The 13522-nt window shown below is 47.7% G+C and overlaps 2 protein-coding genes and 1 long non-coding RNA gene across 5 annotated transcripts in view; 2 read left to right on the top strand and 1 right to left on the bottom strand.

Moving 5' to 3' along the window:
* The window catches only part of LOC310701040 (complement C4-A-like), a 338535-nt gene that overhangs the window by 116196 nt on the left and 208817 nt on the right, over nucleotides 1–13522 (top strand). The gene's annotated exons all lie outside the window — the stretch shown is intronic.
* Nucleotides 1–13522, bottom strand: part of LOC310702117 — a 143102-nt gene that overhangs the window by 48346 nt on the left and 81234 nt on the right. The window lies entirely within an intron of this gene.
* LOC310701466 (uncharacterized protein) lies at nucleotides 1008–9940 on the top strand. Of its 3 annotated transcripts, none has more exons than XM_083492380.1 (6): nucleotides 1031–1109; nucleotides 2946–3019; nucleotides 4843–4969; nucleotides 5515–5592; nucleotides 6779–6892; nucleotides 8525–9940. In XM_083492380.1, the coding sequence occupies exons 2-6, from the start codon at nucleotides 2993–2995 to the stop codon at nucleotides 9922–9924; spliced, it is 1746 nt and encodes a 581-aa protein (XP_083348506.1). In that variant the 5' UTR covers nucleotides 1031–1109; nucleotides 2946–2992; the 3' UTR covers nucleotides 9925–9940. The 3 variants fall into 3 exon arrangements, with proteins under 3 accessions (XP_083348508.1, XP_083348506.1, XP_083348507.1); XM_083492381.1 differs by having other exon boundaries at nucleotides 1100–1123; XM_083492382.1 differs by lacking the exon at nucleotides 5515–5592 and having other exon boundaries at nucleotides 1008–1109.

The following is a 13522-nucleotide window of genomic DNA, read 5'->3' as shown; positions in this document are numbered from 1 at the left end:
CTGATCTTTATTTAACAGGGTGCCCCCCTCTCACATAGGAAAGGAGGACCTAGAACCCAGATGTGCCTGCCCTTATGTAGACATTTTTAATTGCCTGCCCTGGAGTCCAAGACCACCCCCCAGAAACATCCTACATGCATCACAGAAAGGGCGGTCTAAAACAGAAATCTGAGTGCGTTTATGTTTCTCCTGTCTGGCAGATTACCTCTTAATGCTCACTTGATTGGATACCCTGGGGAGCCTGGCCAGTCTTTTGTAATGATAAATACTTAGTTCCTGAGACAGGTCACAGGCTCACCCTATTCATACACAGATATACCCTTAAGACAGGATTTGTGAATGAAAAGGCAACTGGGAGGCTTTTCCATTTCCTTCAACCTTGCAGAGAAAACATTCGGTAAGTTTGAGAGTCTAAATGGTTCCAGGGCTGTTTTCCTGTGTTGCTTTTGTGGCAGAGCAACGATTTGAACCAGGGCTCACCCCAGTACCCCTTCTGCTCTATTGAAGTTGGAACTGGGGTAATGTAGAACAGATGCAACTCCTCTGTTTCTCCTCCGTATTCAAAAGCGAGTTCACAAGGGCACGTTTACTGCTTGGTGACCCACCATAGAGCCCCTATACCCCCTCTAACCAAGCAGCTACGGCAGGTACTCAAGTCTTGCCCGCGCCTGCATTTGACACCGGGAACTACTTTTAACCAGCGAGTAAAGCGCGGCCACAACAATCGATCACGCACACGCGTGTGCACAAACACACGTGCACACGTGCCCGCATCTCCCTCACCCTTGCAAATTTTAGCCCTGTCAGGTTGTTAACAGGACACCCTGCAGGCGATCCTCCTCTGCCCGCCAAAAACAGGATCCTCTTTGTCCTCGCCCACTTTATGGAGTAGAAGAGGCGCCAGGAAAATCTGCTTCTAAGTGAGGGCAAGAGAAGGGGACGTGAGAAGGGCGGGGAAAGGCTTCGGTTGCTGCTAATGGGCATGCGCACATTCCCTTTGAGCATGCGCAGTGGCGTTTGGTCTTTGCATAAGTGTACCTGCGCGCGCCTGGAGGTCTTGCTAAAACGGTTCGCTCTCTGTCGTCGGGGCTGCTTCTCGGTGGGCAGAGGTAGGCGTCTGCTGGTACTGTATAGGAAAGGGGAATGGGGCGGGGGGTGCTGAGGTTTGCTGATTTTGCTAGGGAGCCAATTGCTTGGATTGGGCCTCAGAGACATTCCTGTCTGTCTTTCTATGCAAACTCCCCCCCCCCACTTTCTTAGTGAAAGTTTATTTTCTGGGTTCCTTCCATCGTCTCCTCCCTCTTTGCATTTCGTGTTGCGCTTGCTCCAGAGAAAACATGTGGCTGTAGTATAAATCTGCGTCCATAACTGATGCAATGAGTAACTTGGCAGAGTTTGCTACCCTGACACTTTATTGGGGATATTATGAAGCCTCCAGTGGCACAATGGGGTCCGTGTGTCTGGCTGTTAACCAAGAGGATTTGTGGCTTGATCCCGCTCAGGGATGGCTGTGGGCAGGATTCTTGCATCGCGGGGGGTGGGGTGGACTAGAGGACCCTATGGGTCCCCCTTCCAGCTCTAGAATTCTGTGGTTCTCTAAGGGCTCCGTTTGTTCCTAGGAGTCTGCTCTAGAATGCCATGCCATAACCCTATATCTTCCACCCGCTCAAATTATATTTAGATTGTAAAGAGTTAGGGCAGGATTCTCCAGTTGCTTCTGGAGATGATAAGAGACCTCTTGGTGTTTGGAGGTGGGTGAAGGGTGTTGTAAACAAAAATCTGCCCTTTTTTTCCTTATGGGGTATCCAAGAGCCCATATAGAGTCCTTACGTAGGTTCCCTATTGGTAGGAGAAAATAACAGAGGCCAGCCAGAGAATATTGAGAAGCAAAGCAGCTAGTAAGCCTGATTTTTTTGCAACAGGGTCCTCACTCACCACACTGCAGGAGGGAGGAGGAACCCAGAACAATGGTGTGCAAGCCTGTATATAGACTTTTGAAATTGCCACCCTGTAGTTTAAGACCACCCCCAGATACATCATACCTACATCACAGAAGGGGTGGTCTACAGCAGAAATCTTAAGTGTGTTGTTTACCTCCTGTTTGCCAGGTTATCTGTTAATGCTTACTTGATTGGATACCCTGGGGAGCCTGGCCAGTCTTTTGTAATGATAAATACTTAGTTCCTGAGCCAGGTCACAGGCTCACACCCTATTCATATTTTAAATGTGCCCTTAAGACAGGATTTGTGAGGAAAGAGACAATGGGGAGGTTTCCCACTTTGACCTTGCAGAGAAATAATTGAGGTCAGTTTGGGAATCAAAAATGGTTTCAGGTGGGTCTTCCTGTGCTGATCTATGTACCTGCTTGGTTGGTACACTTATGAACATTTAACATATATCTAAGACCTAAGGGACGCGGGTGGCGCTGTGGGTAAAAGCCTCAGCGCCTAGGGCTTGCCGATTGAAAGGTCGGCGGTTCGAATCCCCGCGGCGGGGTGCGCTCCCGCTGCTCGGTCCCAGCGCCTGCCAACCTAGCAGTTCGAAAGCACCCCCGGGTGCAAGTAGATAAATAGGGACCGCTTACCAGCGGGAAGGTAAACGGCGTTCCGTGTGCTGCGCTGGCTCGCCAGATGCAGCTTTGTCATGCTGGCCACGTGACCCGGAAGTGTCTCCGGACAGCGCTGGCCCCCGGCCTCTTGAGTGAGATGGGCGCACAAACCCCAGAGTCTGTCAAGACTGGCCCGTTCGGGCAGGGGTACCTTTAACTTTAAGACCTCAAAATTCCTATCACAAGGGCTGCTTGAAAGCTTTGCAATACTGTATAGATAGAAGGAAGAGAGAGAGACAGACAGCAGATGGGGGGGGGTTAGGGGCCCAGCCATAAGAGAGAGAGAGAGAAAAAAAGGATCACAATGTTTTCTTAATTAACTTTCTTCCTCCCACAGGAGGTGCATAGTTCCCAGAGTCTTCCGCTGCATTGGCTTGACAAAGAATGGCTGCTGCGGTGGAGACAAACCAGGTGCGAGAATTGTTTGAGATAGCTGACGATGAGTCTCATAGCAAGTTGGAAAGTGGAAACAGCACTCATCTCGGGGGCCCTCCAGAAATCCTTTTTATTCTGTGTTCATTCTGTACCACTGTACAGCATTAAATACAGTGGTACCTCGGGTTAAGTACTTAATTCGTCCCGGAGGTCCGTACTTAACCTGAAACTATACTTAACCTGAAGCACCACTTTAGCTAACGGGGCCTCCCGCTGCCGCTGTGCCGCTGGAGCCCGATTTCTGTTCTCATCCTGAAGCAAAGTTCTTAACCTGAAGCACTATTTCTGGGTTAGCGGAGTCTGTAACCTGAAGCATATGTAACCCGAGGTACCATTGTATTAAAAACTTGCCTAAACAGAGCTACCTTCAGATGTCTTTTAAAGAGAAGACAGCTGCTTATTTCCTTCACATCTGGTGGGAGGGCGTTCCACAGGGCGGGTGCCACTACCGAGAAGGCCCTCTGCCTGGTTCCCTGTAACCTCACTTCTCGCAATGAGGGAACCGGCAGAAGGCCCTCGGCACTGGACCTCAGTGTCCGGGCTGAACGATGGGGGTGGAGACGCTCCTTCAGGTATACAGGACCGAGGCCGTTTAGGGTTTTAAAGGTCAGCACCAAGACCAATGGGCAGACAAGTGGGAGGCCGGGCAGTGAGGCTGGTGCAAGGCCTGCTTGGGTACCTTTCCACCATGCAGGTATGGCAGTGCCCACTGCTGCCTCCCAAGGTAAGGTGCTGGCTTCATGTTCACCTTTGGCCAGTCTCCACTGGGCCATTAAAGCTGGGGGCATCCTCTTCCCAGGCCCCTGTGGGGCAGTGTGAGGAGGCTCCTCTCTTTGGGGCAGGGGGGCAGATCAGAGGGGCAGTAGCAGCAGTTGCCCAGAGGGCTCCCAAGGAGAGGGGAGAGGAGGCTGGGGGAATACCCCACAAGGGAGAGTGTTCAAAAAAGGGCGAGAGGCTGCCAGCTCGGCAGGCAAGGGGTGGCGTAACTGGGCTCCCAAGCCCCACAGGGGTGCCGCAGAAAGAATGTAGTCGGTTAAGGAAGCCGTGGACTCAAAAAGGTTGAAAACCTTTAGACGAATGGTATATATTGCAACCATTAAGCTCATTACGGGCAATATAATTAAATGCCTGGGACCCTATTGTGCTTGAGTCATTTGTTACCCCATCTGGGTGATTCTGCTCACTGACGCTGCATTTTTTTTACTCTCCTGGAAGTGTTGATGGGTGATGGGTTTATAGTGGTTTCAAATGCCGCAAATATCCGACAACAACCACCTTACGAGGTAGGTTAGGCTGAGAGACAGTGACTGACCGAGGTCAGCCAGTGAGCTTCATGGCTGAGTGGGGATTCGAACCCTGATCTCCCTGGTCCTAGTTCAGCGTTCCAACCATGATGTCACACTGGCTCTCAGATCAGTTGCAGGGAGCCTTTGGCCTTCTAGAGCAGGGATCAGCAAACTTTTTCAGCAGGGGGCCGCTCCACTGTCCCTCAGAACTTGTGGGGGGCCGGACTATATTTTTTTTGGGGGGGGGGAATGAATGAATTCCTATGCCCCAGAAATAACCCAGAGATGCATTTTAGATAAAAGTACACATTCTACTCATGTAAAAACACGCTGCTTCCTGGACCATCTGCGGGCCGGATTTAGAAGGCTATTGGGCCAGATCTGGCCCCCAGGCCTTAGTTTGCCTACCCGTGTTCTAGAGGTTGCTGAAATGGTGATGAAACTACAGAAAATCCATTGCAAATCTCCCAGCTTTTAAGTGTGGTTGCTTTAAAAGTTTCCTTCTTCTTTTAGGAGCCTGTGGCTTTTGAGGATGTGGCCGTGTATTTCACAAAAGCAGAGTGGGCTCTGCTGGACCCAACGCAAAGAGCCACCTACAGGGACGTCATGCTGATGAGCTATGAGACTGTGGTTTCTGTGGGTGAGCATCCCTTGTTTGAAACAATAGGTCTGGCCACAGAGACATGCCCCCCCCCCCTTCTGCTTAAAAACAACAACACTTGAGGCTGGTGAGGAGGGCAGGTGTTGCAGTGCTACCATTGGATGATTGTGCTATGCTCTACAGGTGGCTGCATTTGAAAAACATCTGGAAACTATAGCTGGTCCAGGATGTGGACTTCTATACTTGACCCTTGCCTTGCAACAGCTGGCAAGGGTGGGCTGGTTGGTTCTCAGGGGTTATAAAATGCCTCTTTGCAGCAATAGGTGATCCCACGCGCACATTAGGAGGCAGATGCGTGATTGCGCTTGCAAATGGTGCGTTTGTGCAGTGGGGGTTACCCATGATCTGTGGAGGTCTCCGTAACTGAGCCATAGGATTGAACCCAGCATGGGCCTGATGCTTTAAACAATAACATCCTCATTAGTAGTAATTATTACATTTACATTTCCCACCAAAGGATCTCAGAGTGGCAGGCACAAAAATCATAAGAAATGTGAACATCTAAACATAATTCCAATACACAGATGCAGACTGGGAAATATATCTACAGTCGTACCTTGGATCCCAAACGCCTTGCAAGTCGAACATTTTGGCTCCCAAACGTCGCAAACCCGGAAGTGACTGTTTTGGTTTGCAAACGTTCTTTGGAACCTGAGCATTCGATGGGGTTCCGCGGCTTCCGATTGGCTGCAGGAGCTTCCTGCAGCCAATCGGAAGCCGCACTTCGGTTTCCAAAAGTTTTGGAAGTCGAACAGACTTCCAGAATGGATTCTGTTTGACTTACTGAAAAGGCTTGTTGGTAGAGTAAGTTCTTCAGTAGGGTGCCAAGAAAATAACAGCCCCTGTTTACCATTTAACGGGAGGGAATTTCAAAGGGTAATAATAATAATAATAATAATAATAATAATAATAATAATAATATTTATACCCTCCCCATCTGACTGTGTTGCCTCAGCCACTCTGGGTGGCTTCCAACAGAAACATAATTATCAAACATTAAAACCATCTGATATAGGGCTGCCTTCAGATGTCTTCTAAAAGTTGTATGAATACTTATCTCCTTGACATCTGATGGGAGGGCGTTCCACAGGGCAGGTGCCAGTACCAAGAAGGCCCTTTGCTTGGTTCCCTGTAACTTGACTTCTCACAGTGGGAGAACCACCAAAAGGCCCTCGGAGCTGGACCTCTGCGTCTGAGCTGAACATTGGGCAAGTGCCACCACACTAAAGGTCTAATTCCTATATCTTATCACCTGATAGACGTGGGTGGCACTGTGGGTTAAACCACAGAGCCTAGGGCTTGCAGATCAGAAGGTCGGCGGTTCGAATCCCCGCAACGGGGTGAACTCCCGTTGCTCGGTCCCTGATCCTGCCAGCCTAGCAGTTCGAAAGCACGTCAAAGTGCAAGGAGATAAATAGGTACCGCTCGGGCAGGAAGGTAAACGGCGTTTCCGTGCGCTGCTCTGGTTCGCCAGAAGCGGCTTAGTCATGTTGGCCACAGCTGTACACCAGCTTCCTTGGCCAATAAAGCGAAATGAGCGCCGCAACCCCAGAGTTGGTCACGACTGGACCTAATGGTCAGGGGTCCCTTTACCTTTACATATCTCTTGATAAGATGGTATCTGCAGGAAGCCCTCGACCATTTTAAAGTGGTTTGAACTCACCCTGGGACCTTGTGGTGAAGGCTAAGAAATCTAACTAACAATAGGAGTTCTTTTTTCCGGTAACATACCAAAACAGGCTATGTTTTTCCCCCCACGCTCTTGTTTTTTCTTCCTCTCATGAGCAGCACCCCACCCTTCGAAACCAGACCTGATCTCCGCCCTGGAGCGATGTGAAATGCTGTGGGCACCTGATCAGCAGAAACACAAGGAGCATGAGATCCCACCAGGCAGTAGCTCAGGTGAGCCATTTCGAAACAGAGGCTGGCAAGGAGCCATTCGGAACTGGGCCAATCGCAATGCCACGCTAGATCTTTATGCAAGCCTGCAGGCTGCTTTGTGTTCATTTTGCACAACGTGCCCCTCACGGGGAAGGAAAGAATGCTAAAAGTCCAGTGCTCCTGTTTGTCATTGAAATTCTACTCAATATTGATCCAGAGCAGATTTCAGCATATGGTTAGCAGAGTAAAAGCTTAAAAACATTGCAGGATTCCCAAAAAATAGACCAGAGGCAATTGTATTTCATTGGCACTGTTCATAAGAAATCCAGTTGCAGCAGACTTAACTTAAACCTACAATAACCTATAATAAGACTAAACCTTAACACTACAGTGGTACCTCGGGTTACAGACGCTTCAAGTTACAGACTCCGCTAACCCAGAAATAGTATCTTGGGTTAAGAACTTTGCTTCAGGATAAGAACAGAAATTGCGCAGTGACGGCAGCAGGAGGCCCCATTAGCTAAAGTGGTGCTTCAGGTTAAGAACAGTTTCAGGTTAAGAACGGACCTCCAGAACGAATTAAGTACTTAACCCGAGGTACCACTGTATTTATATACAGAACACCACACCAGAAGGAAAAGAGATAGAAAGCGAAACCCAGGCTCCTTCTGGCCTTACCATGATAGTCAGCATGACCTTGACAGAAGAGATAACAGAACCAGTTTAGGCCAGCTGTACTCAGCTTCTCGGAAGGAATAACCCAAACATCATGAACCACCTGCTTGTTTCTTTCACACAGAGAAGCTTGCAGAATTAAGTATAATAGGAAAGATCTCTACACATCAGATCAATACTTTCTGCACTAAGAAATGCAAACTGACACTTTTAGCATTCCGGCTCTATCTGGAATAGATTTTGGTCAGGGGCCCTACATGCTGCTGTTTCTAAAGACTGTTTAGAAACTTCTGCTTCAATAATAATAATAATAATAATAATAATAATTGTTGTTATTTTAACACACTTGGTTTGGGGCCCCCCAAATGTGGCCTGGCAGCATCAGGAGGGGAAGCAAATCAGGTCTGGAGATAATTACCGTATTTTTTGCTCCAGAAGACTCACTTTTTCCCTCCTAAAAGTAAGGGGAAATGTGTGCACGTCTTATGGAGCGAATGCAGGCTGCGCAGCTATCCCAGAAGCCAGAACAGCAAGAGGGATTGCTGCTTTCACTGCGCAGGGATCCCTCTTGCTGTTCTGGCTTCTGAGATTCAGAATATTTTTTTCCCTTGTTTTCCTCCTCCAAAAACTAGGTGCGCCTTGTGGTCTGGTGCGTCTTATAGAGTGAAAAATACGGTAGTCCCTTGGAATGAAGATTGCTCCAAGTCCCATGTGAGAACAGGGCATCTGGGCTGTGTATACCACCTCTACCCTCATAGCATCTTCACAACAACCCTGTGATGTAGGCTGGGATGCCAGAAGGTCTTGGTCCGCAGTTTTCCCCCTTTCTGCTTCCCCCACACCATGCATAAATCATAGGTTAGCTGTGAGTAGCCCATGGCTCCCAAGAAGCTTCCTTGTTTTTTCCCCTGCTCCTCCTGTAGTGTTCGTAGCTCCTTTGAGAATACACATTGACAGTTTTCTGTCTCATTCCAACAGGAGATGAGCAGGTGAGTGAGAATACGAAGAAACCTATTCAGCCGGAAAGTTTCGCCCTGGGGAAGCAAGAAGAGATACAAAGGGCTGAAGAGAGCCAGAGAAATGGGGAGAGCTCTCGGACCTGCCACAGAGCCGGCCGGCCTCAGAGAAAGCGTCTTGGAAATCGAAAGGCCAAAGCCGTTCCTGCTCGGAAGAGCAAAGAGCAAACACAAATCAAGAGCCGACCAAAGAAAAACTCTCCCCCTAAAGCCCCAAACAGAAGACGTGGAGTAGCAAATTCGGAAAAGTGCCCTGTCTGTGGGAAAACCTTTTGTAACAACACATACCTTGTTATACATCAGCGGTCCCACACGGGAGAAAAGCCATACGTGTGCTCGGATTGCGGGAGAATGTTCAGTTCGCCGTCAAACCTTCGCTCACACGAGAAAATCCACACGGGAGAGAAGCCTCACTTGTGCGCAGATTGCGGGAAAGGTTTCATACACAAACGAAGCCTTCGTCAACACAGACGCGTCCACACCAGAGAGAAGCCACACGGGTGTTCCTACTGCGGGAAGAAATTTAGCAGCAAAGCACACGTTGCCAGACATGAATACATCCACAAAGATGAGCGGCCGTTCCAATGCTCAGAGTGTGGGAAAGGATTCAGAGCGAAAGAGCACCTTATAGTTCACAAGAGGACACACACAGGAGAGCAACCCTACAAATGCTTGGACTGCGGCAGGAGCTTCAATTGTTTTTCTAACTATACCAGGCACAAGAAAACTCACGGAGGAGAGAAACCGCATAATTGCTCAGATTGCGGGAAAAGCTTCCGAAATCGTTCAGATCTTAAATTGCACAGGAGAATCCACACTGGCGAGAAACCTTATCAGTGCTCATTCTGTAGGAAAAGCTTTCGTTGCTGTTCGTCCCTCGTAAGTCATGAGAGAACCCACAGAGCGGAAAAATCATTTCCTTGCCCCGAATGCGGCAAACGTTTAAGTCAGAAATCGTGCCTTGCTAAGCATTTGAGAATGCATAAGAATAAATGCTCAGACTGTGGGAGACTCTTCAGCAAAAGTTCAGCCCTTCAACATCACCACAGGAAAAGACATTCAGGTAAGAAGCCGTACAGATGTTTGCGCTGTGGGAAGAGCTATGACCGCAGGTCAAGGCTGATGATTCATGAGAGGATTCACACAGGAGACAGACCTTACGTTTGCTTAGAGTGCGGGAAAGCCTTTATTGAGAAAAGTAAACTTGAGCGACACGAGCGAATACACACAGGAGCGAAACCATATGAATGCCCCCACTGTGAGAAGAGCTTCAATGACAGAGGAAACCTTCTTCAACATGTGAGAATCCACGCGAGGAAGAAGCCCTACAGAAGAGGTTCCCGCAAGATCACACGCCATTGAACACGAGAGATCCCATCCAGGGATGTTCAGGATGTGGTTTTAATAGTGATATATAAATGATTTTAATAAATTAGGGCTGGCATTTGCCTGGATTTTCCTGGACATTACCGGGATTTCCAAGGCGGAATTGAAGCTCAACAATTTGGGGTGTCCTAGGTTTTTTACTTTTTGAAATATGGCAACCCTAAATAAATTCACCGTTCTCTCAGTCTATTGTGTGAAGAGGGTTTGTGAGGGTTATTGAAGTTGCCCTTAACTGCAACACTTCCTTCTTTGGGTGCCACATGAATTTCATTTTGCTCAGGGGAACAACAACATGTCCTCCTAATGGTGCAGCAATAAAATTTCTAGTACATTTGCAAAGCTAAGCAGGGTCTGGTATGGTTTCAAATTGAATGAAGGATTTTGTGTTGAGGTGGGGGTTTTTTGCGTTGCAAAAGTCCCTTCAAAATCTGTGATTCTATAAATGACATTTGGAACTGTAAATGAACTTCATTAAACCTTTGTTGCTGTTGCTGTTGTTGTTGTTAATTTGAACCATGGCTTTGACTGATCTTTTACCTAGCCTGCGGATTGCTTCTTTCCCGTTGGATCACACAACAAACTTTTAGGGCAGGGGTGGTGACCTTGTTGGCTTCCAGTTGTTCTTGCAATCCCATCAGTCCCAATCAGCATGGCCAATGGCGAAGGATGATGGGAACATTCATTCATTCATTTAAACAACTTCTGTTCTGCTTATTTATCATAATCTCTAAGAGGCTTAAAAGTAAAGTCCAGGCATGAACGACTCTGGGATTGCGACGCTCATCTCGCTTTACTGGCTGAGGGATCCGACGTTTGTCCGCAGACAGTTTTTCCAGGTCATGTGGCCAGCATGACTAAGCCACTTCTGGCAAACCAGAGCAGCGCACGGAAACACTGTTTACCTTCCCGCCAGAGCGGTACCTATTTATCTACTTGCACTTTGACGTGCTTTCGAACTGCTAGGTTGGCAGGAGCAAGGACCGAGCAACGGGAGCTCACCCCGTCACCGGGATTCGAACTGCCAACCTTCCGATTGGCAAGCCCTAGGCTCCATGGTTTACAGCACAGGGCCACCCGCGTCCCTAAGAGGTTTACCAAACCACAAATATAAAAATCAGTTAAAACTATAAAACCAGACATAAGTTAAAATACGTGCTGGAATAAAAAATAAAATAAAAAATCCTCAATAGGCACCAGAAGTTCAACAGAGTTGTATCCACACATTTAATTCAGATCTAAATTAACAGGAAGGGTGTTTCATTAAATTGAGCTCACAATCCTGAAGCATGGCTTCTGTAAGCATCCAAAAACCTCAATGAGCGGGTAAGGGAGCCGATACTTGAACCAAATTGATAAGGGCCTTGTAGATCAATAGAAGAACTTCAAACCTGGCTCAACAGCATGTTGGCAGTCATTGCAGACTTCTGAACATCAGAGTGATGTGCCAGTGAGACTCTGTCTCCATCAACGGTCTAGCCACAGTGTTTTCCACCAGTAAGACCTCCTAAAGGTAAAGGTAAAGGGACCCCTGACCATTAGGTCCAGTCGTGACCGACTCTGGGGTTGCGGCGCTCATCTCGCTCTATAGTCCGAGGGAGCTGGTGTACAGCTTCCAGGTCATGGGGCCAGCATGACTAACCAGCATGGCGAACCAGAGCAGCGCACGGAAACACCGTTTACCTTCCCGCCGGAGCGGTACCTATTTATCTACTTGCACTTTGACATGCTTTTGAACTGCTAGGTTGGCAGGAGCCGGGACCGAGCAATAGGAGCTCACCCCATCGCGGGGATTCAAACCGCCAACCTTCTGATCAGCAAGCCCTAGGCTCTGTGGTTTAACCCACAGCGCCACCCACGTCCCTCCTAACCAGGCGCAAAGGTAGCCCCATAAGCAGACACTGCAATAATTGAATACCAAGGTTACTAGCAGACCCTCCAAGTGTCCCTATTTTCCAAGGATGTCCTTGATTTTGAGAACGGTTTCTGATTTGATCCCAGAATGTCCAATTTTTCCTTAGGTTGTCCCTGTTTTCGTTGGAAAAATGTTGGAGGGTATGGGGCTATCTGACCCCCCGAGCCGTCTGAAGGCACCCTGTACAGAGAAGGTTTTTTTTTAAAAAAAATGTTTAATGTTTTATTATATATTTAATTTATGTTGGAAGCTGCCCAGAGTGGTTGGAGCAACACAGGAAGATGTGTGGGGTATAAATAGTAAAATGATCATTTATGGAATGGGACGTCCTCATTTTCATCGGAGAAATGTTGGAGGGTTTGTACTAGCTCATGGTCCTAGCAAGACCTGGAAGGCTAAAGGTTTCCCATCCCTGTCTTAAGGAGAGGTAAAACCACAGGTATGGCTCCTTTCCTGCGAGAAACCAGGTGACTTCCTAATAGTACTTCCCTCCTCAGTTTCATTCCTGCAGTTCTGAGCTGCCTCCTGCTTGAACGTCTGGGAGCATAAGGAGGTGGTAGTGATTCTACTTTTCAGACAGAATATGGTTATTCACCTTGGTATTTGATGGTCAAAAGATAATGTGCTTGGCAACCTTGAAATTATTCCTTATGAGGGCATGCAGTTGTTTTTTATCTTAATGTGTCCAGGTTTTTTTAATTTTTTTAAAAAATGTTTAAAATACATTTTGTATATACCGTATTTTTCTGTGTATAGGATGCCCCCATGTATAAGATGACCCCTTATTTTAAACTTCAAAAATCTAGGAAAAGATATAGTCTTATACTGGAAGGACAGATCCTGAAGCTGAGGCTCCAATAATTTGGCCACCTCATGAGAAGAGAAGACTCCCTGGAAAAGACCCTGATGTTGGGAAAGATGGAGGGCACAAGGAGAAGGGGACGACAGAGGACGAGATGGTGGGACAGTGTTCTGGAAGCTACCAGCATGAGTTTGACCAAACTGCAGGAGGCAGTGGAAGACAGGAGTGCCTGGCGTGCTCTGGTCCAGGGGGTCACGAAGAGTCGGACACGACTAAATGACTAAACAACAACATACGAAAAATACGGTATGTTTTAAAAAAAGTTTTAGTGTTTGCTGCCCTGGGCTTCTTTGGGAGGAAGGGCAGAATAGATATTTAAGAAAATAAATAACAGATATGCACCCGGCTGGTTCTTTTTCACCAAACAGATGAGAGGTTTGTATTCTGCAATATATATAAAAATATACTACACTGAAATGTTAAAATGTTCTTTTGATTGTCCTTGAATCTTGCCACCACCTTTGCCAACCTCTCCTGCCATCCTCTCTTTGAGAACCTCTGCTCCAAAGGCATTCCAACCTTGCTATGCCAAGGACTCATTGTCGACCCCTCTCACAGCGCACCCCCCCCCACAGTCCGCTGCTGGCATTTCTGGGGCACAGGCAAGTGTTTAGTTAGTGGCATTATAGACTCATAATCATATGACTTTTTACAGAAGCACTTGAGTGCTTACTGGAAGGACAGATCCTGAAGCTGAGACTCCAATACTTTGGCCACCTCATGAGAAGAGAAGACTCCCTGGAAAAGACCCTGATGATTGTGGGCACAAGGAGAGGGGGACGACAGAGGATGAGATGGTT

Source organism: Podarcis liolepis (genome assembly GCF_965112155.1).
Source record: "Podarcis liolepis genome assembly, chromosome: 2".
NCBI classification, from domain to species: Eukaryota; Metazoa; Chordata; class Lepidosauria; order Squamata; family Lacertidae; genus Podarcis; species Podarcis liolepis.
The sequence above is the reverse complement of the archived record's forward strand: the minus strand, read 5'-3'. Positions and strand labels throughout refer to the sequence as shown.